Genomic DNA, 27,711 nt, shown 5'->3' with positions numbered 1-27,711 from the left:
ACAAGTGATGGTGATAATGCTAATTAAAAAAAGTTTATTTTATGCCGGTAACCATTTCTTTTAGCTCATGAGGGATTGACACGACCCACAAAAAGTGTCCGAAGTAACTGCGACACCTGCGACTCTTCATACTTCACTGTAAACTCATGGGATAGACCTACACAACAGTAACATGAATGTCAATAACGTCATAGTCTTTATGTCGTCTGGCCATCCCAAAGAAAACAAACAGCCACATGTTTACACACATAAAAGCATTTTCTTTACTGGTTGATGCTTTTACGACATGTAAGAAATTAAAAGAGACGATGAAAAAACAAACATGTCTTCAAAACTACCAGTAGAAATCATTTACAAAATTGAGTCTTTGATTTTTCAGTTGTGTCTTTGTTACAGTTTAACATTAAGCATGTAGTATAGTTACATTTACAGTATATTAAAACGTCATATCTTTGACCTGTGAGAGTAACACTGACATATTTCATATTCCAAACCATTCATTTTTCTAGTCTAAGCAGAATTATCTCAGCTGATTCTTCACTGAAAAACAGTTTATATTGGCCAAACTGACCTTTATACTGCTGCGACAGGCACACAGAACTAACAACATGACATACTGTAGGTTTTATTTGTAAAGCCAAAGGAAATAATTGCTGTTTTGGTCCAGTCACAACAACTCTGAATAAAAGCAGCACCCTCTCGATGCATTGATTCTCTCACACCAGCGGCCAAACAGTCATCCGACGCGGTTCGCCCTAAAACTTGTTGCTTTTCACCATCATAGCTGGATTATTGCACTTCTTCTGGAGGAAGTGAAACTGAAGCAGTTGGAGTGTCTGCTCTAAAATTACAGAAGACGGCTACAAAGATCTACTCGTTTTAAAATGAGGTCAACAACAACACAGTATTTCAGCAATATATCTGTCATCAACAAATCCAATGAATATTGCTTTTAAGTTGTTTGATATGTTGTTCAGTCTTCAGAAACAAATTTTTAAATCATCAGCACTATGATATAGTCCTGCAGCGGCCCTCTGCAGAGTCAGCACGTTTGAAAAGGTTTCTCATCTCGAGGAGTCCTCCAGTCGTCGCCGGCTCCTGTGCGGTAGCGTCCTCGCGCTATGACACCCGCTTCCTGGAGCTGGTCCGGCCCAGGCTGGCGGTGCTGGACCGGCGGGAGAGGACGGGCGTGGCAGTGGGGGGGGACGTCTCGTTGGGACAGCCGTGTTGGAGCAAAATATCAATGCAGCCTTTGCTGGCTGTTTTTCTGGCAATCCTCATGGCTGTCTGGCCTTGGCTGTCTTTCGCTTTCACATCAATCCCGTACTGCGGGCAGACAGACAGAGATGACATTTAGCTTATTTATAGATTAAATGTCGATTCAAAGCAGAACCTTGCGTGCGGTGAAATGAGGCTCTTGGCAATTAAAACATGTGCAGCTGAAAACCAACAGAATCAGTAAGAAACGCACCAACGACAGAAAGCAGCAACCAGCAAAAAGGAGGTAACCAGGGGTCACTGCAGGTCACACGCTTTCCAAACTCCACTAATTGCACACTTGTTATGAAATCTGCAACACTTAAGTACAACATGAGCTAATAAGGCGAGCCCTGCATCTTTCACTGATCTTGTGTCTCGTACAGTCGAGCGGCCCTGCATCAAAATCTATATTATCTGACTTTCTATTAAGCTCAGATGGAACTAAGCCTCTAAAGTACTGGATGTCTGGTTTGTGTCTGAGTCTCTGGAGTTATGAAGCTCTTTGAGTTGGAGGAACTACGGAAACCACAGGAACTAAAGTAAGACCTAAACCAAGAACTAGAAGTCTCTTTCCTGTTTGTGATTTCACCACATCTGAAGACCTGCGTAGGTCAGGCGGCGACAGAGGAAACGACAGCACAGGGACGTGTTGTCATTCTGTGTGTTTACTGCGTCGTGTTGTTTAGCCTAAGAAGCAGGTACGTTTCTCAACCCATACAGGAATGTTTCATTTCACCAAATATGGAGATACAAGGTTTTCATTGGACAGGAAGGGAATGAATAATTGTAACCTGAAAAGTAATCAGTAACTAAAGCCGTCAGAGAAATGTAGTGGAGTAAAACTTTGCCTCTGATGTGGTGGAGGAGAGCTATGAAGCTGCATAAAATGGAAACACCCAAGTGCAGTACAAGTACCTTCTGACCTGTACAGCCAGGTTTCTTACAGGCTTTACACCATGACGAGTCAAAGAAGGACAGCACAAATCAAACCCACCCAGATGAGCAGCTGGGTCATGACCACGTCTCCCAGCTGACAGGCGGCGTGCAGGGCCGTGCGAGGCGGCGAAGTCGCCCCGGCCGGTTGAGCGTTGATCTGGTCCTTGGTGCTGTGGGCCAGAAGGAGCAGCAGCCTGGGCAGATCCCGCTCAGTCACCGCTGACAGCAGCCACACCGGCATGCTGTCCTCTGGAAGCCCGGAGCCCGAGGGCGGCTGCAGAGCCGCCACAAACGCCCGCTGTTCGTACTTAGCACGGATCCACGACTCCCTCTCCTCGCTTGTAAAACAGACACACAGGAGAGCCGGTCACTGACAGAGCTCGTGTGATTGGATGAGAGTAAGCTCCCGAAACATACTAGGGGATTTCTTCTAAGCAGTTTCTAAGAGATCAGTCAATGGTGTATAATGTAGTTGTGGACATGTTGATTAAATCCTGTGAGACAGCATAAGAACAGATAATGAATGCTAATGTAACTGTAAATATTTTACATGAACATCAAATATGAAGCATTTATATTTAAACACGGAGCAAACTTCATCCACTGATGAAGACCATGAGATGCTGGTGAAAGTGCAGGAGGAATCGAGTAAGTTTAGTTCCAGTTTAAGTCCTGATGAAACCTCATAGCTCAACACGCCCGTGAATGATTTCTATGTGTGTGAATATTCAGTAAAGTAAGGATTTATTCACGAGTGTAATCATATAATATTAAATATGATTACAGCTATCAAGTGATTACAAGTTATCAATAACTCATTAACTGTCATAACATCAGTTATAGATGATTGATGAGAGAAGTTTAAATTGGTGGCAAATACATAAACAAACCCTTGAAAATGTCCTAAAATCTGCTTACAGCTTTGTTACAGTGTGTTATTACTGACTGACCAAGCTGATTTTAATACTGTTCAGGTCTGATCTGAAACCAGCCGCTGTCTGATCTAAAAAGCTGAGCTCCTGCAGTATCAAGCACTGTGGTGATGGGTTGTACCCACCGGGTTGCATTAGGTGTGGGTTTGGTTCTGCCGTGGGTGTAGCTCTCCCAGATGCTGTTGGCCATGTGGTTTCCGATGGCAGCCAGGACTTGCGTGAGCTCCCCTGGCCAGTCGTCAAGGTCCAGCGAGCGAACGCGGGACAGGTGAGTCCCCAGGTTTCGATGGATGCCTGAGCACTCGATGCAGATCAGCGCGCCCAGGTTGAGACTGGCCCAGGTGGGATCTGCAGGGCAGGAGAAGGAGGACCGGTTACAGGAAGCACGGCCATAATGAACAAACGCAGTCAAAATAAACCGTGTGTAAAGTGTGTCGCCACCGCGGGCTGTGGACGGTGCATGAAAGCAGAATTATTCTCTCAGCTCAACTCAGCAGCTGCAGGGAAAGACGCCGACATTTAAGAACTCACTTGGTGCTTCGCAGTCCACACACAGACTGTTGCCCTTGGCGTTGCGGATGGCCTGCAGCGCTACAGCTTCACTCTGGCTGCTCCGCCGAGCCTGAAGACACACAGACACACACACAAACAAACATACTGAAGCAGTTTATCTGTCCACACAGTTTCTTATATTATCAGAAGAAATGGCCTGTGTGAGTGCTTAGATAGCGACACATAATTACACTGCATCATGTGTACTGATTATATATATTCATGAAATATTTGGTTAAAAGCTTGGTGATGTTGTGAACGCTTGCAGGGCCAGACAACAGTAGCCGGAGAGCTAACTGCTAACATGCTAGCCAGCTGGGGGCCATGTGAGTGTGTGTGTGTGTGTGTGTGTGTATATATATATATATATATATATATAAGCTACAATAGCTACAATAGCTTCCTCTTTGTAATCTCGTGCTCTCTCTTGCCTCAAAGGCCAGCACAGTGAGGAAGGCTCAAGGTCAAAGTTCACCAAAGTTGGACTCATCTTGAAAAATGTACTCAATCCAGTCATCACAGGGCTTAACTGCTGCCATATTTTGGCAAAAGCTCAGCTAATCTGGCTCATCAGGACAGGATGCGTGTGGTTTTATCTGATACGACTGACAGTGTTGGCAGCAAACACACATCTGTCACCAGATTTGATTCAAGTGCTAAAGTAAAACCGATGCAGGGACATTCGTGTCAGCGGTCACTGGTCTGACTTTGGTCGAAGATGTGCACTCTTGAAGGGTTGCTCATAGCAAGAAGCTGATGGGAAAACATGTCTTTGTACCTTGTTTCTGCCGCTCTCACAGGACTGCAGGCTGGCCAGGATCTGGCTCTCTATGGCCGACACCCACGAGTCCCTGTCCTCCAGGCTCTGAGCCTCGAAGTGCCACGTCTGCCCGGTGAACGACACGATGATGAAGTCTGCGTTCTCTTCCTCTGCAAGTGAAACGGAAGCTGAATAAGCTCAAATAAGATCTGCATGAGTACAAAGACAGCTATTTCACCATGGATTAACATAATGGACATTATGAAGTACAAAAAACAAATGCAAAACAACACAGATGAGGAGTTTGATGGAGGGTGAGAGCAGACACATCTCGGGGTTATTACGGTGAAAACAAGTCAACTGAGGAAACAGACAGAGGAAAGATACTGCATGTAAATCAGAGCACAAGCTGATTCGGCTCCATCACCCTCTCTTGTTACCTGTCTTATTAATGTTTCTCAAGCTACCAAAGCTCTTTAACTTCCACATTTTGCGTTTGGCTGCAGAGCGAGAGATAAGCACAGGAAGAGGAAAAAGAGAAACAGAGAGAGAGAGAGACAAGTACAAGCGTCAAGAAAAGGCTTTTAAGAGACATTCAGAGAGAGACAAACACCTTCGCTAATCCACATCCTCACAGAGGAGGCAGGAGCAGATGACAGAGGCATCAGAACAAGGAAAGCTGTGTAGGAATGTGTAAATAATGTGAATATGTAAGAAGAATCTGCACGACTCAAACGCTGCCACTGAAGCATTCTTTAATGTTTTAATCATGCATTCATTTTCTAGTTATTTATTATGAAGACCGCTGATTTTCCTGTTAATGCTTCTTATCATTCACTGTAGTATTTGTGCATTTATGCATTTGTACAGTTGACATAAAAAAAGTATTTTTATCACACTGTGAGCAGCAGCAGTTGTATTTCGTGCAAAGAACACTTCCTGAAACTCAAATCTCTGCGTTCATTTACCTTCAGCCTGCCCGACGGCTGCATCTCCTTTCTGATTCATGCTCTTCTTCCTCCTGTTCTTCTTCCTGTCGCTCATGGGAGATGACTGGCCGGGGTCTTTTCCAGAGAAAGGGCCGGCCGCCCCTTCAAGGGCATCTGACGTGTGGTGCAACAGAGTTAAAGCAAAATAATGAATCATGCAGCATGTGTATGACAGCAGCTGTGTGCAGTCTTTGTGATACCCAAAGTGTTTTTTCACTGAAAGGTTTTTAATTCCTGCGTACGTACCAACACTTTGTGCTTTGGTGGACAATGAGGACGGGCAGCGCTGAAGTCCTCGCTCTCCTCCTTGAGGCGACAAACCACCAGAGCGGTCATCAACCACGGAGAGGGTGGCGGGACACAGCTGAGGAACTGACAGCGGGCGAGGACGTGAAGGTTTACGCTCAGTTTATCGCATTTATGTGACGTGCAGGAGTGAAAGTCTCTGTTATTTTAAAAAAGCAACGCAACATGGCAATACCACTCGTAGAAATACTGCATTTTAAGTTAAGTCTGCATTTAAATTCTTGCTTCAGCAAAAGTGCAAAAGTACAATATTAGCAGCAAATTGTATTAAAAGTCAAAGTACTCATGATGCACAATATTTCCTGTTACTATGTCATCAGATCATTATTATTAAAGCATTAACATGTAATTGTACTTAAATGTTGTAGCTGGTCAAGGTGGAGCTAATTAACTGCTTCATATACTTAAGTAATTTAATTTCTAACAATGCATCATATTTTATAAGATAACTGTTGGATTATCTTAGTAAATAAGTAACTAGTGATTACAGCTGTTAAATGAATGTAATGGAGCAAAAAGTACAACACTTCCCTCTGAAAAGACGTGGAGTACAAGTAGCATAAAATGGAGATACTCAGGTAAAATAAAAGTACCTGAGAATTGTAACCTGTTTTAAAGATTCATTTCTTCAGCAGGAACCAGTGGGCTGAAGGCTGAGAGCCACAGACAAGTCGGGAAACATTTTGAGCCAAACTTACACGCTGCAGGGTCTTTTGGCGTACCTGTACTGGTGTTATCAGCGGCCGTCAGCTCCTTGCTCAGCCCGTTAACTCCAGGTACAGAGGCAGGGGGGACAGGTGAGGGGCCCGCGGGAGCCACGGCTCGCGGGGGACGTTTCCCAGGAACTTTAACTGTCACACGCAGCAGGTCGATTTCCTTTCCGTGGATATTCTGCGTGTAGTCCTGAAACCGACACCCCTTACAAATTAGAAGTTCAAGTTGCTAATGTTAGCTAATGCTAGCACCTTGACGCTGATGTGTTAGTGACACATTCAGTTTATTTCCTGAAGTGCTGCACTTCAGCACGCTGTACATTAACTTAAATGTTGAATGTAGTATTTCTACACAGCAGTATTTTACCTAATGATATGATTACTTCTTCCAAGACTGGACATATTACAGAAATTGAGCTATAATTAGGCTACATATTAGCATTTACAATCTGACAGCTGTAGCTAGCTCATTAAGCTAATGTTAGCTTCATGACTTGGTTATGCCGTTTCATAAGCTGACATAACCTTTATTCACCTACTTAGTCCATATATTTGGACAACCAGGACAGGAACCAGGAAAACCAGGAAGCTGTTTTGAATTTTCTGTCTATTTTTCACATCTTTTCCTTTAAGGAAGACAAAAGTTCCTTCACCGACTGAAGAAATATCAAATCACTCAGCCAATAGTAAGCAAAAGTTTCACAGCAATTATAGGTCTGATTAAGACAAATGTGGCCTGTAGTTAAATCTAAGAAGCTGCAGCTATTCTCTCACAGTGAAAACTCTCTCGGCCATCGGCTGAACCTTCCCTGTGTTTTCCTGCTCTATTGATCGGCCTTGTGGTGTTCTCTTACGCTGGAGCTGGAGTGGTACGACAGCGTGCCGTTGTTGGACAGGGTGACGTATTTCTTCTTCCACTCCTTGTTGAGCGAGCTCCCGCTTCTCTTCCACAGGATGCTCTGTAGAAAACAACCAAGGTCACTGCACTCGCCAAACAAACGGATCTGCCTAAATTTAGAGTCGACTCAACAGAGACGATCTCCTCGAAGTGTAAAGAGCGGCCCGACAACAACAGCTGAAAGCACAATATTAATAGATCACCCTTGAGAAAGGTTGAGAGGATGAAACAAATGTTTTTGTGCTGCTTATGTAAGATGAAATAAATGCATTTCTGCTCCCGCCTTGTTGCTGAGGAGCGAGATGCTACAAACTATTGTGCTGCAAAGCAAACTGAAGCACGTAAATACGTCAACACGCCATTGAAAATTCAGTTTACTTCTTGTGCTGCTTGTAATGTTGACCAGACCTGTTTGATGGGAGCCCCCCGGGCGCCGCTCAGGTCTCCTTTACCATCAGCAGCCTTCTTATCCGGATCCCGGTTCTGGAACGAACCAGCAAACGTGTTAAAAAAGAGCGGAGGATTTAAGCAGAGGTGGAGATGAATGGAGGGAAATGATAGCGAGAGATGACAGGAAACTAAAAGGTGTGAGACAGCGGCAGTTGGCGACAACTGACCTTGAAGAGGGAGGGCCGCCTGGGGATGCTCTTCAGGGAACGGGAGCTGCCTCCCCCCTCTCCCTGTGCAACCCGCAGATCTCTGTGACTGACCACAGGGGTGGAGGGGAGGGAGTAGGCGTAGCCGCTACTCGGGCCATTACTGGCCTGAGAGGAGGAGCGGGGCGGGGGAGGACGGTGGGGTCAGGAGGTCAGGGAGATGGAATGGAGGCGTGAGGGAAGAGATGGAGAGAGTGAGAATGAAAGATGAAAAACTGGCGAAACAGATTTGTAAAAAGTGGGTGATGATCGACAGCATGAATTTTTCAGTCGTCGGTCTTTGTGAAGACGGGAGCGTGATGCTGGGATGGATGTGGGGGAAGCGATGTGCGGTCTCGGAGATGGCATTGAAAATTACATTTCAGTTTGATCGATGATTTCAACTTCATAATGTATGCGACTCCCCCTCAGATGAGAGCTTAACCATCAGACCTGCCCAGAGAGAGCTCGTCATCCTCACTCTGAGTCTGAGAAGTCCTCCCTCATGTTTTCAGAAACGTATACACATATTCTTCTCAGAGGAATACCGGTTCCAGGAGGTGTTTTTGTCTTTTTATTCATGAATTCAGATATATGTAGAACAAAAGTGGGCTATTTTGGCAACAGGAGAGTGTCAGGAACACTAAAACACTGAGCAGAAGGATAAAAAATGCTCAGCCAAAGTCAAAAAATACTTTAATTTTGCAGAAAACACCCGCATGGCAACAGCAGAACACTTTCATCTGTGTCCTATTTTTATCAGGTCTTATGTAATTTCTGTCTAGACTGGAGAAAGATTGTGTTTACCCAAACAGAGGAACGCTAACAACTGCTAACACCTAACACCTGAACGCGTTCGCAGTCGCTGCTCGTGCATTTCTGAGAGCGACGGCTCGTGATGAAGGAGGATTTCAAAACGACGGGCTTGATCTTTAAAAAACGGAACATTTTTTCCTCCTTCCATCAGGGCCTGAGAAATATTTCCATGTGTGAATCAGTGCAAAACTGTGCTGTTAAATAGCCTGCAGCCGGAGACATGTGATGGGAGATGTGACTGGATGTGCAGCTCAGCCGTCGAATCAGCTTCAGAGTTTATTCAGGATAAAGAAATGATTGGATCTCGCTCAAAAGAAATGATTTATTTTGTGATAATGAAAATGTTTTTTCAGTCTGTGTTTGCTGGGAATAAGGAGCAGTCAGCTGATAACGTAAACCTAAACTGTGTAACTAAAACTTATTTGAAAGGAAATAAAATGTGCAGTGGTGGAAGAAGTATTCAAATACTGCAGTGTTAAAAATACTGTGTTGCGATGTAGCATCAAAATATGATTAAATTACAATAATTGAAAGTGCTCGTTTTAATTCCATCCATCCATCGTCTATACCCAGCTATCCCTTTTCGGGATGGGGGGTGGCGGCTGGAGCCTATCCCAGCTGTCGATGGGCGGGAGGCGGTACACCCTGAACCGGGGGACACCCTGTCACCAATTAACCTGTGGGAGGAACCCACAGTGCCCGGAGAGAACCCACGCATGCATGGGAAGAACATGCAAACTTCACACAGAAAGGCCCGACCCGGGGATCGAACCGCCGACCTTCTTGCTGTGAGGCACGCGCACTAATTATCTAAATCTGTAAAGAATCTAATGCTGGCAAATGAATGGAGTGAAAATACTCAAGTAAAGCACAAAATTGTACTTAAGTACAGTTTAGTAAATATACTGAGTTACATTCCATCACTGCATAACAGTATGAAGTATTTGTATCCTGAAGAGGTTTTTGGTGTATACTGGTGCCCATAATGGCCAGGTGTTCATCATGAGGCAGATATAAAAGCTGAAGTCAGGATCCGGTACCTGGCTGGGGAACGATGCTGATCCAGGTGTGGAGCCTCCGGAGTGACTGGGAGAGTTGGGAAGAGACTTGCAGGCCTGCAGCGCCGCCTGCTTCTTCTGAGCTACGATCTTCTGGGCAGCTGGAAAAAACGCACAGCGGCCATTAAACTGCTTCACTCAGCTGACTACCAGCAATAACCAGTGACTGCACAGAAGTTTCTCCTCAAGGCGAATCAGCGGCAAGCGAGTTTCGCTCAGCTCACCTTCTGAGAACACGCGGTCCACGTTGAACCCGTAGGTGGCGCAGGTCTCGTAAAACAGCGAGTGACGCACATCAATGCACAGCTGCCTGGCTCTCTGATCCTCAATCACTCGGGGGTTGGTGCTACTGATTTTATCTGGAGGAAGACACAGGCTTGCAGTTTGATTCTAGGCTGATTCTTCTCTTTATTGATGAATCCGACGCTCATTTTCTGATTAATCGATCAATTCTTTTCTTGCTTCACACAGCACACTCAAACCTAAAAATGGTCAGTTTATTATTGTCCAGTATGTGAGGAAGAGAAGCAGCAAGACTGAATCGATTGACCAGTTTCCTAATAATCACTAATCATGCTGCTTCATTAATAGGACATAATAACGTCTGAGATAACGTCCTGGTCTGAAGACACTCATTCATTACTCTTTTGATCCCATCATGGCGGCTGTGTGTCTTAGTCACTTTTAGCTGGTTAATCTGTTTTTCATTTAAATCTACCAGCAGTGCACAACCTCGGCGTGCACTTTAGATCCACAGCTGCAGCTTCAGTGAGACGTTTGTCTGCTATGATACCGACAGAGAGCTAACGTTTAGACTGCGGCACAGCAGAGTGGGTCTCACATTCCAGACAACACCGAATTAACCAGATTTCCTGGAGCCACTTTTCTCTCCTATCATATTAGTTTGAGAAGAAGCAGAGTTAATGCTGCACCTCAATTTCCGGGATATTATTAGATGTGAGCAGATGCAGCATGCTTTGGTTTGGAGAACTGAAAAGTCAAAAGAACCCTGCAAGTTGTGAGTGAACTTCATATTTTCAGTGAATTTCACCACTCGAGCTACAACACTGGACTAATGATCAAACTTCAGTCCACCTCACTCACATTTGTGAGGCAGCGCTGAATCTCGTGTTTTTAAGCTGAACCAGCGTAAAATGTCTGGCTTTCTCCACAGCGCTGACACGGTGCAGCATAATTATCATTCTGGTATGGAGGTGAAAAAACAATCACAGTCGTCTCAGGCAGCACTTAGCTCAGGATGCTGCTTGCAAAACAGTGTCGGAGCGTGACTTGTTTTGGCGGAACATTTGCATGCAGAAGAAAAGGCAACAGCTTGTTTACACTCATACCAATGGTGCAACCAGGTGGGAGGTCAGAGTTTGTTGTCGTTTCCTGTAGCGGCAGATTTTGAAAATGATAACACGCAGATAGCGGAAGGTGGAGGAGAATGCAGCCAGTAGCAGGCATCTACACACCTTTGTTCATCAGGTGAGTCAGACTAACTGTGTCTGACACAGAATATGTAAAACTACACGGCTGCGATTGACCTGCTGACCTTGGGTGCCGACCACGATGACTGGGATGTCTGTGCGGTGCGCGCTCAGCTGGCTGTAGAGCTGGTAGAGCTCCTGGAAGCTGGCCTCGTTCTCCAGACTGAAGACCAGGATCACGGCGTCAACCCAGCTGCTGAACTGCAGGGGGAGGAGGATGATGGACGATGGATGAGGAAGTCTGCAGGTATTTCAGTTTTGCATACTAACTACTACACACACAAAGAGGAACCTGTGCATCAGGTGGTCCAGCTTCTTCCCGAATCAGTAATAAATGACTCTGTCCGTCCACAAGCACTTCCTTCTTATACCTGCCACCTGACAAGGACAGGGACAGACATGTTATTCAGCAGCTGGTGGCAGACGGAGGATGAAGCCACATCACACACCAGGCAGCACAAAGTACACTCACACATCCCTGCAGCTGCAAAATAATCAGAATGAAACTCAGCGGCAAGTCAATAACAAAAATATTTTTTTAAGACGGATTGTCTGACCAGCGTTAAAAGACGCTCTGTAAAAAGATGCACTTTATGTTTCTTACCATCCGGCTTCTCAAGTGCAGTATAACTGCCTGTGATGTATTTGTTCACCAGTGCTGACTTGCCACTTTTCAGACTTCCCAGAATGCCCTGAGAGAAGGAAGGAAATACAAAACCATGAGGTTCATTCAGGGTGAGCGTGAACGCACGATGGTGGTATAATGCATCAAATATAACCCTGAGTGAATTAAAACACAGACTTTTAGTTCCTCCATCGACATTGTTTTAGTTCCTTTCAGTCACTTTCTGTCTCCACCTGCTTCTGCTTCGTTGTTTTTTCATTTCAGCAGTGGTGGAGGAAGTATTCAGATCCTTTAGTCGAAGTAGCATCATCACATTATAAAAGTACTTCATTACAAATGAAAGTCCTGCATCAAAAAAACTATCTGAGTGAAAATACATCACCAAAATCAAAAGTAAAACTGTGTATAATGGTCTCTTAGCCAAACATGTTATTACTCACTCAGTGGCCTCTTTATTAGGCACAACTATAGAGCTTTATCTCTATTATCTTTATGACGCTCATGATGTTCAGTTTTTGTTGAAACAGTCTTGACTGTATAAATTAATTTACATGTTTATTACTGATCACACTCACTCAGGTGGCGTTGTACTGAACATTACATTCAGAGGTGTTTCTAATTTACTGTCCGTCCCATTAACACCTCTATGACAGCGACAACACAAACTGATATTATAGGCATGATGAAAGCAGGCTAAATGGAAGAACAGCTGTATTGAATTAGTTTAGATGGTACCGGTGTACCTAATAAAATGGCCACTCAGTGTTTAGAAAATCATAATTATAGCAACATTTTAATGGTGTATTTGGTCAATATGGAGAAAACTGAAACAGCTTTATAAAACTCAAACAATGTGAATGAGTCTAATCCTGATAAAATGACAGAACTCTTACAGCAGCTTTTCTAATGCATAATTATGGAGTAAATCATGTGTTTCTGATGCAGGTGTGTGTGTGCACACTGTGGTCTCACCAGTCTCAGCTCTGGGATGGATCTGCTCAGGGTCCACTCCTGGCTGTTGGCAATATTTACTAGAGAGAGACAGACAGAGACAAAGAGTCAGGCAGGCGGAGACGCGGAGAGAGATTCATCACTTTGATCCTGGATGGTAAAAAGGGCAGCCATCATAACGGCCAATGGGAGAGCCATAAATCACACAGCTGCTGTGTGACTGGTCGCCATAAGCAGCTGTGTGGCCTGGCAGGTCGTCTTAATGAATATAACCTTTAGGTCGCAGCAGGGGACCCGACGAGGTGCAGCCACACCACTCGTTATCCACTTTGCTCCCCTTGTGCCCTAAGTGAGGGACAGCTGTGTGGTGAGTTACTGTGGCCTTTAGTTTCAGGTCAGCTGCCAATCAAACATTCAAAGACTCTTCTGTGGATCTGAACAGCATCTCCCCTCTGAACTGAGATGAACTGGGGTAATCTTTTTTTTTTTTGATTAACTGTTTAACCTTTTGACTGTGAAATATGATGTGCTTGCGGCAAAGTGTTATTTGTGTGTGTGCTGAAGAAACCACATGAGCATTTGCATGGGCACACACATGCACATACAGTACAGAGGGGTTGGGTTGAACACAGCTGTGCCAGTGTCCCTGCTGGGCAACAGAGGTGGCATGCCCTCAATGTGATGTGACGCTCACACCCAAACACCCATCTGCAGCTTCAGAGGGACGAGGGCAGAGAAAGAGCCTGAGGTGAAACTAAAACCCATTCAGAGACAGAAAAAACATCCACTCAGGAGCCAGCTGATTGGCTACAGCTAGCTAAAAGCAATGCCGTCTAATACAGCAACCCTGCAGTAAATTCTACCTTCATGATGGTTGTAATGTTCAGTTTTCAGCAGTTTTAGGGCGGTGTTGATTCAGCTCTATGAGCATTGTGGAGGCTGCACCCCATGCTCCAGCTGAGTTGTATATGCTGCTTTACACCAGCCTTTCCCGAATTAGGGTCATGACCCAAAATGGGATTACTGGGTCGCCAATTGAGAGAGTGAAATGCACAATAATGCTATGATATGATATGTGAATTAATTTAAGGAAGAAGAGAGGACTCAGCACGCAGTCGTAGAACTGGAGTCACATCCAGTAAGTACGTGTCTTTTCTGCTTTTCTGCTGGCTTGTTCAGCTCAGACACCGTGTGCCTGTGTCAGTAATGAAAGCTTAAAAAATGAAAAAACTGGACAGACGTCTCCAAATGAAGCATTCACAGCATTGGGGCGAGTCAAAGGGATTTATCTGTGCACAGAAGAGACTTTCAAGTGACAGTGTTTTGACCGTGGAAAAGGAAGTCAGCCATGTGTGCAGGGTTTGAACTTGTGTGTCGTGTGTGTGTTACTTGGTGACTGGTGTGTCGCTGACTAGCTAATCAGTGTTAGCCGCAACTGACATGCTGACATTATGACCCCGACTCACTGGTTTGTCCCTGATGTGGATTAGGGAGCAGAGTGCATCTGTTCAACAGTGTGAAGACTCATTAATGTGTGTGCATGTGTGTGTGTGTTTATTGTGTGTTTTTTTATCAGTAGTTTCTAAATGTGGATGTATTTTTGTAAATTCGAGGAGACTTCAGGGAGATTTCTCTTTTGGGTCTGAAGCTAAATAAGTTTGGGAACCCCTGCATTAAACTAACAGGTGTTTCTATAATTTTGTCCACCCCATTTATATCAATAAGGATAGGCTAAGAACCAGAAACACCAGCAGTACAATCGAACTACATTCAGGACAGTTGTCTTAGACCACATTAGCTTTAGCTCGGTGTACCTATTAAACTGGCACCTGAGTGCACATCAAAACAAGTCTTCAGCCCTGCCAGCAGCTCTGAGGCTGCACAGCGCTGCTATGAGCTAAATGCTAACATCAGCAAGGTAACATGCTCACAGCGACTGTGTGAACTGTGCTGATGTATAGCAGATGTCATGTTTATTTTAGCATGTTAGCATGCTAACATTTCTAACTCAAACTAACTGATGGGAATATCATTTTGCAGGAGTATAAGGATTGCACAAATTTAATTTTTGACCGGGTGATGGTGCTACTGTGGATGAAAAGTCAGGAGATCACCAAAGTCATTAAGATTCATCATCTGGGAACCTTGAATGTCTGTATGTTTTATGCCAGTTCATCCAGCAGGTGTTCAGATATTTAGCTGGATAATTGAAAATGTTGACATGGAGCTCGAGGAGTCAGGGGGTGAGCGCAGTCGGTAGCATTCGGACCAGGCCCCGAACACAGCACAAAACACTGATTCAGAGACAGAATAAACACAGATCAGAAAATACACACGAGCCAAAGGAATAAAAGAGAGAGAGACAACAGAGGAGAGCAGGAGGTTTTGGCAGACTTGGCTGACAGATACAGTGCCGCCATCCTGGGTGTGAATGTGTGATTTGTCCTTCAAAGACAGATGATGATTAAACTCAGGCCTGGTTCTAAATCTACAGAGCGCCCAGGCCAACAGCGCACAGATGCAGCGGCGATGATGTGCTTCAGATGAGGAAGAAAGGAGCTTACATACGAGCTGCTGCTGCAGGCAGCTCCCTGGGAAAAAGGGCAACTCCTACCACACAAACAGACACACACAGTCTTTGTGTGTCTTTGTCTGTCTTCCTGACTCAAAGCTCTCTTTACGGCCTGCTCGTGTTGCCAAAAGTGATCAGACAGTGTGATCCTTCTGCTGCTTCCACACACATATTTCCACAGAAAGCCAATTATCCACGCTCCCCGATCCAAACCAACCATGTGTGATCCGCTGCAGCCCCCAAATGTGGCCTGTAGCTCGCATCCAAAACTGCCAATTCTCTAACTTAATTCTGTTTTGGGATTTTTGTCAGAATCCTCTGAGCCTGTGTCAACGCATGGTCACACACACACACACACACACACACACACACACACACACACACACACACACGCACACACCTCCTCCACCCCTCTCTTTCATCAGACTCTGCCTCTGTAGCAGCAGCAGCAGCAGCAGAAGCAGCAGTCCTGCCGGTTGCCATGGCAACACTTCCTCCTGCCCCGATTATGCGCGTGTGTGCGTGTGCGTGTGTGTGCGTGCATGGATGTGCAGTCGGCAGGGCCGGTCTCACTACTTGAGTGAATCCAAAAGTGTGAATAGACAATGAGCGAATGAATACATAAAACACGCACACGTGCACGCACGCGCACCGCCGCTGGCTGACACTCGCTCTTTCTTTGGGCAAACATGTTTGTGAAAGAGACGCACTGTTGAACGCTGCAGCGCAGAGGAAAGAGCAGTGATGGCAGCACACAACAACGCGACCCCAAACCTTAACATGCCACACGGTTTCTTTTGACATGATGGAATTTACACCGAATGCCTGACAGAGACAAAGAGTGAGAGGGAAGGGAAAAAAATCCCAGTGTAGTGGCAGAACATGGAGTGGGTGGAATATCAAAGACCGGATTAGAAATGTTCGCGATTGGCTGTGGACCCACACTTCCCTTTTTGACGTGGGTGAACAAATACCGCCTCATGTCTTTCCCTCTTTCCAACTGCTTCAGCTGCGTGGAAATAAAGCCGAGGCAAAAATCAACTGGAGGGGCGCATCAGCCCCTCTCCCCTTCGGCTTCATTATGAGATTTAAACCCATGCTGGGGACGCTGCTTAAGTGTGTGTGTGGGGTGTGTGGGTGTGTGTGTGAGTGCAGAGATTACCCCTCCAGCGGTGTGAAATGTGCCCGCTCTGAGGGGAATTAGATTAAGACTGTCCAAGATGATTCTATTGTCACTTCTCAGATCAAAGAACTTCATCTGTCATCAATTTGTAGTTGCACATGGCTTTGGGAAAATGTCCCCAGGCATGTGACGTATTATAGCCCGTGAATGTACTCTGTGTGGGTTCTTGGAGAACATCAACCCCACCCACACTCAGTTTAAAGGATGCCTGTGCACAGATGAAAGGGTCACACTCTGATTATTGTTTGGCAGTGAACTGCAGACAGGAGTGTCTGTGATAATGGTTTGTTGTCATGGATGAAGTCGACACCAAGGATGGACTCAGAGCTGAGGAGGTGACAGTGATGGCATGTGTGTGTTTGTGACCTCCTACCTTCCTCCTCGCTGGAGTCTCTCTGTATATAGACAGGAGGCGCTGTGGAGGATGACCCTGCTGTCCCCGAACTGCTCTTTGTGAAAATGCCGCTGATGAACTTGAGCATCTTCCTGTCTTTAGCTGAGCCTCGTTGGCCCTGCTGGGCCTGCTGAGCCTCCCTGGCCAGGCCCAGGTCTTCGGAGAGGCTGTTCAGGTCACTGTTATCCAGCGTGCGGCTTTTACCTTTGCGTGCCGGTTTGGAGGCCTGGGTAGGGGGCGCGGGCAGGGAGGCCGAGCCTGTCTTTAGTCTCTCCTTCCTGGGGTTGTCTCTCATCACTGCAGCCATACCACCTCCAATCTCCAGAGGTATTCCAGGTTGAGCTTCATCCCGCAGGTCCCTCCACCCATCAGGCCTGCTCGCCTCGGCCCACGAGGCCCTGCAGGGGCCTGGTGAGCGCGTCGGCATGCGGCAGTCCTTGCGGTCCAGGCTCTGTGCCGAGGTAGGGCTGCGCTCTCTGCCCTCCCTGGAGTCGCGACCTCGGGTGGCTGCACTGCTGTGAGACTTCAGCAGGCTCACAGGACGCTGTCCCACCGGGCGGATAGGGAGGCTGGTCCTGGTTGGAGTGCGGCTGGGCTCCAGCCCCTCTGTTGGTGGTGTTGTGGTCAGCGAGGGTGACGTGCATTGCTTTGCCTCCGGGGTGGAAAGTGTCTTCTCGACTCGTGTTAAATCGATCTCTGCAGACTTTGTCTTCTGGGTCGCCGCTCTCTCAGCAGGTAAGGGGATTGAGAGGTTGCATGGAGGCTTGTCACTCCCTGTACTCGATACATCACCGGTGGAGGGCGGTTTATCTTTCAGAGGGCTGATGGGTTTTCTCTCTCCATCTTTGAATTCATTGGTTAACTCACCCCCTTTCAAAATAGCAGCATCCTCAGCCCTTTGCAGTTGTCCTAAATCCACTCCAGCTCCATTCTCGGTCTGACCAGGAGCTTCACCTTCAGCCTCTGCTCTCGGCCCGGCCTCTCCTCCTGCCCTTCCTCCCGGCCTGGCCTCCACCTCACTCCCCTGGGTGCTGTTCTTGGCCTCCCTTCCATTCTCCTCCACAGCCTCTACCTTGACCAGGGTGAGGGAGATGAGGTAGGTGGTGCGTTGCTGCAGGGCGCCGCCTCCACTCATGTGGTCAGGCTTCAGTAGACACACGGCAGATGAATGAATCCAGACAGAGCAACATGAACAACTGACAGTTTGCCAGCGTGTTGGGATTTGAAAGTATCTGACAGCAGGACTGTGACAAAAAACTTACATGGAGGGAGATTAAGTTTCTCCTCAGAAGATACAACAGCAGAGGGGCTGCTGATTTCATCCATCCCCCAAATCCCTATTTCTTTGTTTCGGATTTTAATTTCAGTCACGGATTTCTTCTCTGACTGCAATTTTCATTGCTCTTGGATACAGAAAAGAAATCCACTCTTCCTGACAACCTTCACCACACTGTGGGTGCAGTCCAATCAGCTCTTTTGTTCCTAGAAAACACCCAATTAAAACCTATCCACTGCATATATTTGCAGCTACTGAGGCAAATAAATCTTCATTACGGTGTCTGATGCCTCATTCCTGATGCTAATTATTTGCTCGACCTTGTTTTATGTGCAGCACCTCATCTCATATGTTGCTCAGTCCATCCTCTTCACTTCATTGAATTCAGAATAACAACTGCCCCGCATCATACGTCATCAAGGATGTGATCAACAGCAGCTGTAACCTGAAAAGGTAAAGTCTTTAAAAATTCATCAGTGTCACCCTAAAGCAGCGGGGCACAGTACACCCAGAGCTGTATGCAGTCCGGTCCAGATCATGGGCTCTCAGTGCAAGCCACACATGTGTGTTGACAGCGGCGTCCATTCAGAGAACGCGGCAGCAGGAAGGCAGGCAGCCTCACGGAGACGCACAGGAAGGACACTGATGAAGGCTGAAGGGGATCGGGAGGAGAAGCCAACCGAAGCCTGGGCGGATATGTGGAGATGCATGACCGAGCCGGGGCGCGTCCGGCCATCCCGCCCCTCTCGCTGTCTCCCGGGCAGCCTGCGTCCTCCGAGCGCATCAGGCGGTGAGCATGACAACACAGCACCGGCACAGAGGAGGCGCCGAGGCGAGGCACCGCTCAAACAGCTCCCCGGCTGCCTCTGAAGCCTTCCGATGGAGACACCGTCGCACAGGTTCAGCGAGTCCAATCACACACACGCACGCACACATACACCCTCACACTCTGCGTTTCTCTCTCCTCCTCTCACAAACACACCGATAGGAATCTCCGATGTCCCTCCCTCTTCATGCCCCTCCTAGTTCCAACAGGCAATCCATGCAATGCAGAAGGACCCTGCTCCTCTTCCTCTTTCCCTCCTTTATTTTCTCTGTCACTGCTTCTCCTGCTGCTCCTCTCAGCCTGTGCAGGGTCCCTGCTCTTTATTGCTCATCCCTCCCATCCCCATCCCCTCCCGTCCATCGTTCTCTCCCTGCGTGCCGGAGAGGAGGAGGAGGAGGAGGAGGAAGAGGAGGGGGAGGCAGCGGGTAACGGGTGGTGGTGAGGCAGCAGCGCTCACAGGAGCAGGACCTGCTAAATGAGGGGAGACCGCAGGAGAAAAAATCAGCGGCAGGGAGAGAGAGGAAGCAGGGAGAGGTGAAGAAAGATGGATGCGTGTTTGTGGAGGGTGAAAGACGCGCGGGCTGGTGGTCTGCTCCCTGTCTCATGTACACAGCTGCCACAATAGTTTCATCAAAATCATCCATCTGCCTTCAGCTGCCTATTCGTGTGTGTGTGTGTGTGTGTGTGTGTGTGTGTGTGTGTGTGCTCTGTGTGGCTCCTCCTCAGTAGGAGGCTTGGCTTGTTTGTTGCTAAGGTGTTACAATCTTCCTGGCTCTGGTGGCACAATCATCTCCTCCATGTCCTTCCTCCTCCTCCTCCTCGTCCTCCTCCCCCTTTGGTACATTCTGTATCGCAATCGCCCCCAGGATCTCTATCAAAATGGTGTTTCTCTGCGTGAGGGTGTCATTCCCTCTCTCTCTCTCTCTCTCTCTCTCTCTGTGTGTGTGTGTGTGTGTGTGTGTGTGTGTGGCGTACATGTGAGTGAAAGAGATTTCCCGTGAGTGTATTGATCTGTAGTCTATTGCCTACTATGGCATGTGTTCATTAGCAGAAGTGGGCTCACAGCATGAACCAAGCAATAGCGTGAGAGCATGAGAGCATATTGGACATCAATAGCTGGACCACAGAATGCAAAATAAATAAATAATTAAAAGAAACACATACACTCTTATGTCTGTGTTAATAAAACAAATGTATTAAACATAGTAGATATGTTTCCATATGATGACATGTGAAAAAATGTTCTTTACGTCCTTTTAAAGATGCATCTATGATTAAAAAAAGCCTGTTTGCAACAGAAATTGTGTGAAATGCAACTAATAAAATACTATCATTTTCATTACTGATTAATCTGCAGATTATTATCTTGATTGATCAATTAACCATTTTACATCACTCATTGGATGTCTGAGCAACAGTCAAAGACCAAAACAAGCCCAGCAAATTCTCACATTTAAGAAGGTGGAACCATCAAAAATGTGACATTTTACTCTTGAAACTGTGATTAAAAGATTAATCGATAGTTCCAGATCGATTTTCTGTCGATCAAGTAATTGATGAATCGTTTTTATAATATAGACAAATGTACTTTTGCTATTGTGTGCAGCAACAAAAACACTGCAGCGAGCCCGATCACACATCCATCACTTGAATTATTACTGTGTGTAATTTCATGTTAATTGCTCTCTGATTAAAAAAATATCCTTGATGTGAAATCAGAGGCCTTTACCCACAGTGCATCACTCTCAGCCTCCCACCATCATCTCATAAAACGCGATCTGACTGTCCACCTGCTCAGCCCGCTCCCCCTCCCCTCCACAGTCAGTGAGAGGGCAATAACTACTCTCACTGAATACAAAAGACCTCTGACAACCGCCTTTGGCTCAAGGGGAAAACGCACGACCCGAGAGCATCGGCGACCGCAGCCTCCAACGCAGAAGAAGAGCCATGCATAAAAGAAGCCTCCGACGGGAAGAGATGAGCTGCTTTTCAAAAATCCAAACACATGTTCAGGGGAGTGACATTAGGCGTGTGTAAAATCCATTTTTACCAAGTGCCAGGACGTGACACGCCGTGTGAGCTAAAGTGCCGCACGGTGAATCTGATTATTCTGAAACTGACACCTGCATAAAACGCAGAAAATCAGGTTGTCTTCAGGCTTTTTGGAAAACACACTGCTTCTCTTTCTCTGAGTGAAGAGACTCACATGCATGCAGACAAAGCTGAACCCAACACACACAGGCCCGCACACACACACACACACACACACACACACACACACACACTGCCACCCATGGGCGGGCGCTGTCAGATGGACACTGGCCAAGGGCAGTGGTCATGCTGGGTGATTTTTCATTTCTCCTTCGCTGTGAGCTGTCCTCTCTGTCTTTCCCTTTTTCAGTCTCCCCCTCTGCTGCCATGCTGCAGTGCACACTGTACCAGTCATATTCACATTTAAATGTCTTCATTTAGCTCCACCTCACCCCTTTCCTCCCTCTCCATCTCTTTCTTCTTCTTGCCTCCCATCCTTTCCGTGGCATCAGTCGACCACATCCCACTCGCTTATTAAGTGAGAGAGGAGGGCTCTCTTTTTAGCACCAGTGAACTCTACAATCACCGATCCAGGCCCCACAGAGGATACGCCGCCTTTGATCCTCACTACAGTGCTGACACTAAAGCAGCCTAATTATACAAAAAAAACCGTCAACTGAATGTGTTTACACATAGGGGATGACTTTCAGAGTGTTTCAAGATCTGCCATCATCCTGAAAAGACCTCAAAGCTCACCAAAATCCATCGGGGGGCTGACTGACCTTCAGTTCACAGAGAGTGCGTGTGTTCCACCCTGTCTGACCTCAAAGCACATATTTCCAATTTTTGCTGCTTTATACTACAATTATACTACACTTGAGAGTGAAAAGTTAATTTTTACCGCATTTATTTAACTATTGTGCTTCCTGTGCATACAAAATATGATGGACTGACTAAATAGGAAGTGTTATTATAGGTTAGAGGTCTTGCATGCCTACACAGGTGTTTTCAGTTACGTGTGATTAGACCTGCTCAGGTTTGAGTTGTGCTATGCTGGTGGGAAAAGTATTGATATCTTTTACTGAAGAAAAAGTAGCAATAGCACATGAGTATTCAACTCAAGTACAAGTCTTGCATTCATATTTTTATGCTTAAGCAGAACATGACAAGTGACCCAGCCTTTCACTGGACACCAAAGAGCCTGCAGGTCGGATAAACTGGGAACATGCTGTTTAAATCTTGCTGCTGATTTTATTGATAAACCCTTAACAAACATCTTTAACCTCTCTCATTCTCCCTCCGTTTAAATTGGGGGACCCTGCATCACTTAACAACTGCAGGTCCTTGAGGGATTGGTAAATGATCAACTGAGGGAGTTTCTGGGTGCTAATAATATTCTTTCAGTGAACCAGTCTGGTTTCAAGAAACAACACAGCATGAGTGGGTAGTAACGCTTCACAAGTGACTCGCACAAGTTAAAAAGTATTTTTTAGGGAACCTTTTTTAAACTCTACTTCTTCTCTTCACTCAAATATATTTTTGAACCAGTAATGTACTTTTTTTTGTTTGTTTTTCATTCGTACCGTCATTATAACTAGTCTATCTAAATGTGGGGATTGAGTTTTCAGGCTGAGAGCGTGAGGGGAGCCTCTGCTGCAGGAAGTAAGAGAAGCACCACCTGTCTTTTGACCACGATGCAAATGATGACGGAGCAACACTCAGAATAAGAGGCAGCTTCCAGCGACAGTTCATGGCCACAGCTGGCCTCACTTTTTATATCACAGTCTGAAAAAGACAATGGTGACATGGTGAAGTGTTTGCCGTGCCCCCTGAAAAACACTGAGATCTCCATTTATAAAACAGATTTCACTTCTTCTATCCTTCAAAAGCACATTGAAGTAAGTTGCACATACCGTAGGGGAGAATGTAGTTAGCTTGCTAACATAAGCATTGTTATTTTATCTGTAAGATTAATCTTTGATGTCATGATGATGACATTAACGTATCCTGTAGCCGGTGGTCTGTGTGGCTTTTAAATTCTTGTGCTTTTGAAACATAATGCCAACTTCTGCATTAACGTTACTCTCATACGTTTCAACATTTTATCCACAGGTGCTGTTTCTTCATTATTTTGCACTGGCCTGCACACCCTTAAAACACTTTTACTCCAGTATAGATTTGCAGTACTCTACCCACCAGACAAATAAGAACCATTACAGCATCCCTACAGGCTGTTAAAGATATCACTGAGTCACCGGTACAGGTGACCATCTCATCATGAAGCAGCACCTGCTGAGTATCTGGTGTCTCATCAGGCTGTTGGCTGATTTAACATGTGGTGAAGGGTTTAGTGAAGCTGCTTCCTTGGCTTGACCCTCTTCTGTTGGGATGCCTCCTCCTCATCCTTCCTTCCTTGTGTCTCTCTGTTTTTCCCTTTCCCTTAATGTCTTATGAGTCCTCTCCTTGTGGTTATTCCTGTCTGTGTGTTTAGACTGGGCAGTTCCTCCTCAGTCATGTTTCACCTACACCTGATCCTCGTGCCAATCAGCCACCACAGCTGCAGCCAATCCACTAATCACCAGCCACAGGGTAAATACCTGGATCTCCTCACCAGCCTTTGTCAAACTGTTAATGTAGTAGTTATTTGCTTAACGTTTTGCCTTCTGTCAAAACAAAAAGTGCAGTATTTCCCTCTGAAATGTAGAAGTATAACCTAGAACAAAATGCAAATCCTCCAGCAAACTACACGCACCCCAAAATTGTACTTAAGTACAGTACTTAAATAAATGCACTGTTATTTTCCATCAATGGTGAACAATAGTATTTCCTTGTGCGTATAACATAAAAATGATCATCTCTCAGAACCTCTGAGGCTCCATCCTTTAATACTCTGAAAAGGGGCAATTTGCATAGTATTTGATACTTAAGGTACATTTTGCCAGTAACAATGTGTACAAGTAGACTTTTAGCAGGACATTATCTTATATCAGAATATTTTCACACTGTGGTTTTTCTTCCACCTGTCGACCTCACATGTGCTGCTTCAACACACAGACATCGCAGATAAGAACAAAGATCGGCGAGTTTGACACGGACACGTTGTGTCACATTAACAAGAAACGATGGGAAGTGCACACATGAGGAAATGATGTAAAACTCATCAGGTTCACATGTAAAGGCCCTGTTTGTCTGAAAGGAAGTGGCTTTGAGGGCAGTTACAGATTGGCAGACAGGAAGTAGGCCGCACAGCAGGTTTCATCCTGCTGCCATGGCGATGGCTGCTGAGGGATGTTGCCATTGGTTGCCCGTGTCCAGAGGCTGACTGATCAGTAAATGCCACTACATAGCAGACGCCAGGAGGTGAATTTTTGCCCTCAGAGTGAAATGAGAATGAAAATGAACATCGGCGGAGGAACTTTTCCCCAGAAAAGACGCACTGACTTACACAGGAAGCACAGAGGAAGATATCAATCACCTACGCGATCATGTTCCCCCACACCCTGTGACTAATGCTGACAAAAAGAATAACCAAACTCGCTTTGAAGTCTGCATTTCTGATTTTTCTATCTGTCTATCACTTCAAGAAATGCATTAAGGCGAGCATCTCGAAGGTCCGACCATGCAGCAGATTCTAATAACCTGTCAGTCAGAAGTTTAGCTTACAGGTAATGTGCTGCTTTCATCCTGAAATACAACAAACGAAAGTCCATCACAAAGATCATCAAGAAGGACGAGCTTACCTTGAATGCTGTGGAGGTAAACTTTAAGGCCTGAGCGCAGCTGTTGATCCTCGACTCTTTCAAACTGCTTGGAAAGTCTGTTGATTGCACTCTGGAGAGATTCATACCTCTTGACCTCTGCTTTTATTGCAGTGGAGTTCACTGATTTACTGTTGCTGTTCATCCTGACACATGGATCTGTTGTAAACTGAAGCAAGGTGCTCGCTTCAGCCCATTTGAACTGCCGGCCGTTTGTTCCACAGGATGAACACGAACTTAAGACACAGCAGAAGAAGAAAAAGAAGCTCGGCAGCAGCTCGGCGTGTCTCTTGCTCTCTCTCTCTCTCTCTCTCTCTCTCTCTCTCTTTCTAGACCACAAAAGTCAGCTCACAACGACTGTCTCAGTTTCCTCTACAGGTTTGAACTGAACTGAAGAATTCACTTCCGTATTTTAAACCATACTATTCTTCACTATACAGCAGCTCTCACTGCTGTGGTGGCCGCACCAATGAAAATGCTAACTTACATAACACACTCAACTGCCGCTAGTGAAGAGCCAATAATATAAAAACGTTCTAATTTATAACACTGCAATCACATTTAATGTGTTTTTGTCACATGTTGGCTATTATTAGTTTACTGTCCTAATGTGAAATATCCACTGCGGTCAGGCATATTGGCCACACACAGAGGATTAGACCACTTGATAACTCCACACTGATGCATACAGCATTTGCACTGTGACCGTTATGTACAGTTCTCAATACATATGGTGAAATGTGCCAAAAATGTCAAATGATGTTTTGACCGCTACTGGGCCCACTCATTGATAACACCATTCTTCTTCAACTACCAATCCTACCGTTACCCACACAAAGAGCAGACACTCTGCAGCTTGATTCAGCCTTACATCTACATATCTGCTTAGGCTAACCTTCGTTGGCTAGCACTCATGCCTTGATTTCAATGCCTGACAGAGAGGTCAGGCCGCCATCATCAAGCCACATTTAACTTATTCAAGAAATAATCCCTAATTAGCAAACTTTCCATCGATCACTAATCTGACAAAAAGTTTCAATATGTTAGTTATATATGTTAGTTATGAGGTATATTCACTTCTGTCAATAGCATCACAGGTAGCTAATGCCATCCACTAAGACCATACAGAGCCACAAAGCATACTGTCAGCTAACTGTATGCAAGCTAACAACTAGCTACCGACATGCTACGCTAACTAGCATTTTGTTAGCTGTGGTGTAACTTGCAGCACACAGCCTTTACCAGCAAACAAACCAAATTATCCTCCTCAGCAACCTCACTTTAGCAAGCATCCGCCAACAACGACTAGCTAACAACATGAAGCCTACGCAGTGGCTTATTTTTATATACATGCTACATGTACATATCATAGTTAGATCAATCCATATTGTAGAGTTTACAGTTCATATTTCAGTATATTTTATATGCACTTTGGCACTTTTCTAAACTTAACAGTTTAGATGCCAAACAGGATTTTGTTATACTGACGCTTTCTCTCCGCAGCAGCAATGAAGTTGAATCTAATCAAAACTCACAATGCAGAGGTTTACAGCCTGGGGGTCAGGACCCCTCATGATAGCTATTGCTGTAATATCTCACAATGAGGAATAGATCAGATGCAACAGATGCAAACAGTGGCTTTCAGAGAACACTGTGCAGAGGTGGAACAAACACCCAAATCTTTAACTTAGGCCTGAGTTAATATAACATTACCACAGTGTAGAAATACACTGTACAAGTGAAAGTTCTGCAAACTGTTTTTATTAATATAAAAGTACAAAAGTATCAACAAAATATATTTAATGTACCAGAGGCACCATTTTCTGGAAAAAAAAAAGGATTATAATTATTGATCGATTAATGAGTTAATCAAAAGGTAAAGTTTTTAATTGTATCAATGAATACTTAATGGATTTGTATGAGAAAGAAATATGTTATTTAAATACATTGAGTTGAGTTGTTATTTACTCAGTTGCGCTGGTAATTGGGTGAAATTTATGAGTGAATAAATGACTGCTAATGTGTTTTTCTTTGTCATGCCGTATCACACACGTCTCCCTGATGCATCACCAAGTCTATTGTGTAATCCTTGTGTAACACGTGTCCTGTCATCACCACAGAGAGCACACGCTGCCTGCTGTGATACTCACAGACAGTGTTCTAGTCCTCCACATAAGTGTTCATATGTTACCATTATTATTTCTATTTGTTGTTTGTATGTTTTTGTAAAACATCTTTGCTTACAAATGTAACTCATGACATTTTTATCATTCCATACACAGGATATGGTTGTATGTGTGCTCAAGTTAGCAACAGATAAGAGGAAGAAGAAAAAAAGCGGAAATAAATAATAAATATGATATGATTTAATTGAATTATTGACTCAACTATTTAGGACAGTGTCTATTTTGTTGGGGTTTATAGATAAGACATGACAATGGTAACATTTCTGTTTTGTAGATTTATTGGTTTGTATATCTATTTTTTGCTATTAAAAGTCTATTGACATACATTTTCTTGATATAGAAATGATATGTATGTATACATTTACACTACACACACAGAGAGAGGGAGAGAGAGAGTATAAATGCAAACAATGTAAATGAAATCTTCAGTTTGATTTGAACGTTGCATTTTCAAATCTACATCAGTAATTAGCATTATTATTATTCTCATTATTGTGCCAGAGTTGTTTTATCCTACGACGATGACGTTGGCGACATCCTGACGTCACATGCGGCGCTAGCGTC

The 27,711-nt window shown here is 45.1% G+C and overlaps 1 protein-coding gene across 4 annotated transcripts; it reads right to left on the bottom strand.

Annotated features, from left to right (window-relative positions):
• Nucleotides 1-11: 11 nt before the first annotated feature.
• agap2 (ArfGAP with GTPase domain, ankyrin repeat and PH domain 2) lies at nt 12-25,177 on the bottom strand. 4 transcript variants are annotated; one of them, XM_070968247.1, is made up of 19 exons: nt 24,944-25,177; nt 12,943-13,001; nt 11,950-12,037; nt 11,638-11,723; nt 11,411-11,546; nt 10,080-10,214; nt 9,838-9,956; nt 7,964-8,110; nt 7,755-7,829; nt 7,303-7,407; nt 6,458-6,638; nt 5,676-5,801; nt 5,409-5,543; nt 4,881-4,940; nt 4,459-4,610; nt 3,660-3,750; nt 3,254-3,476; nt 2,255-2,534; nt 12-1,326 (listed from the first exon to the last, which is right to left on the bottom strand). In XM_070968247.1, exons 1-19 carry the CDS (start codon nt 25,104-25,106, stop codon nt 1,120-1,122), a joined length of 2,568 nt encoding a protein of 855 aa, XP_070824348.1. In that variant the 5' UTR covers nt 25,107-25,177; the 3' UTR covers nt 12-1,119. The 4 variants fall into 4 exon arrangements, with proteins under 4 accessions (XP_070824348.1, XP_070824345.1, XP_070824349.1 ...); XM_070968244.1 differs by lacking the exon at nt 24,944-25,177 and adding an exon at nt 17,050-18,347; XM_070968248.1 differs by lacking the exon at nt 4,881-4,940.
• Between the last annotated feature and the right edge of the window lie 2,534 nt (nt 25,178-27,711).

The sequence above is a fragment of the Chaetodon trifascialis genome, chromosome 8, assembly GCF_039877785.1.
Source record: "Chaetodon trifascialis isolate fChaTrf1 chromosome 8, fChaTrf1.hap1, whole genome shotgun sequence".
NCBI classification, from domain to species: Eukaryota; Metazoa; Chordata; class Actinopteri; order Chaetodontiformes; family Chaetodontidae; genus Chaetodon; species Chaetodon trifascialis.
The sequence above is the reverse complement of the archived record's forward strand: the minus strand, read 5'-3'. Positions and strand labels throughout refer to the sequence as shown.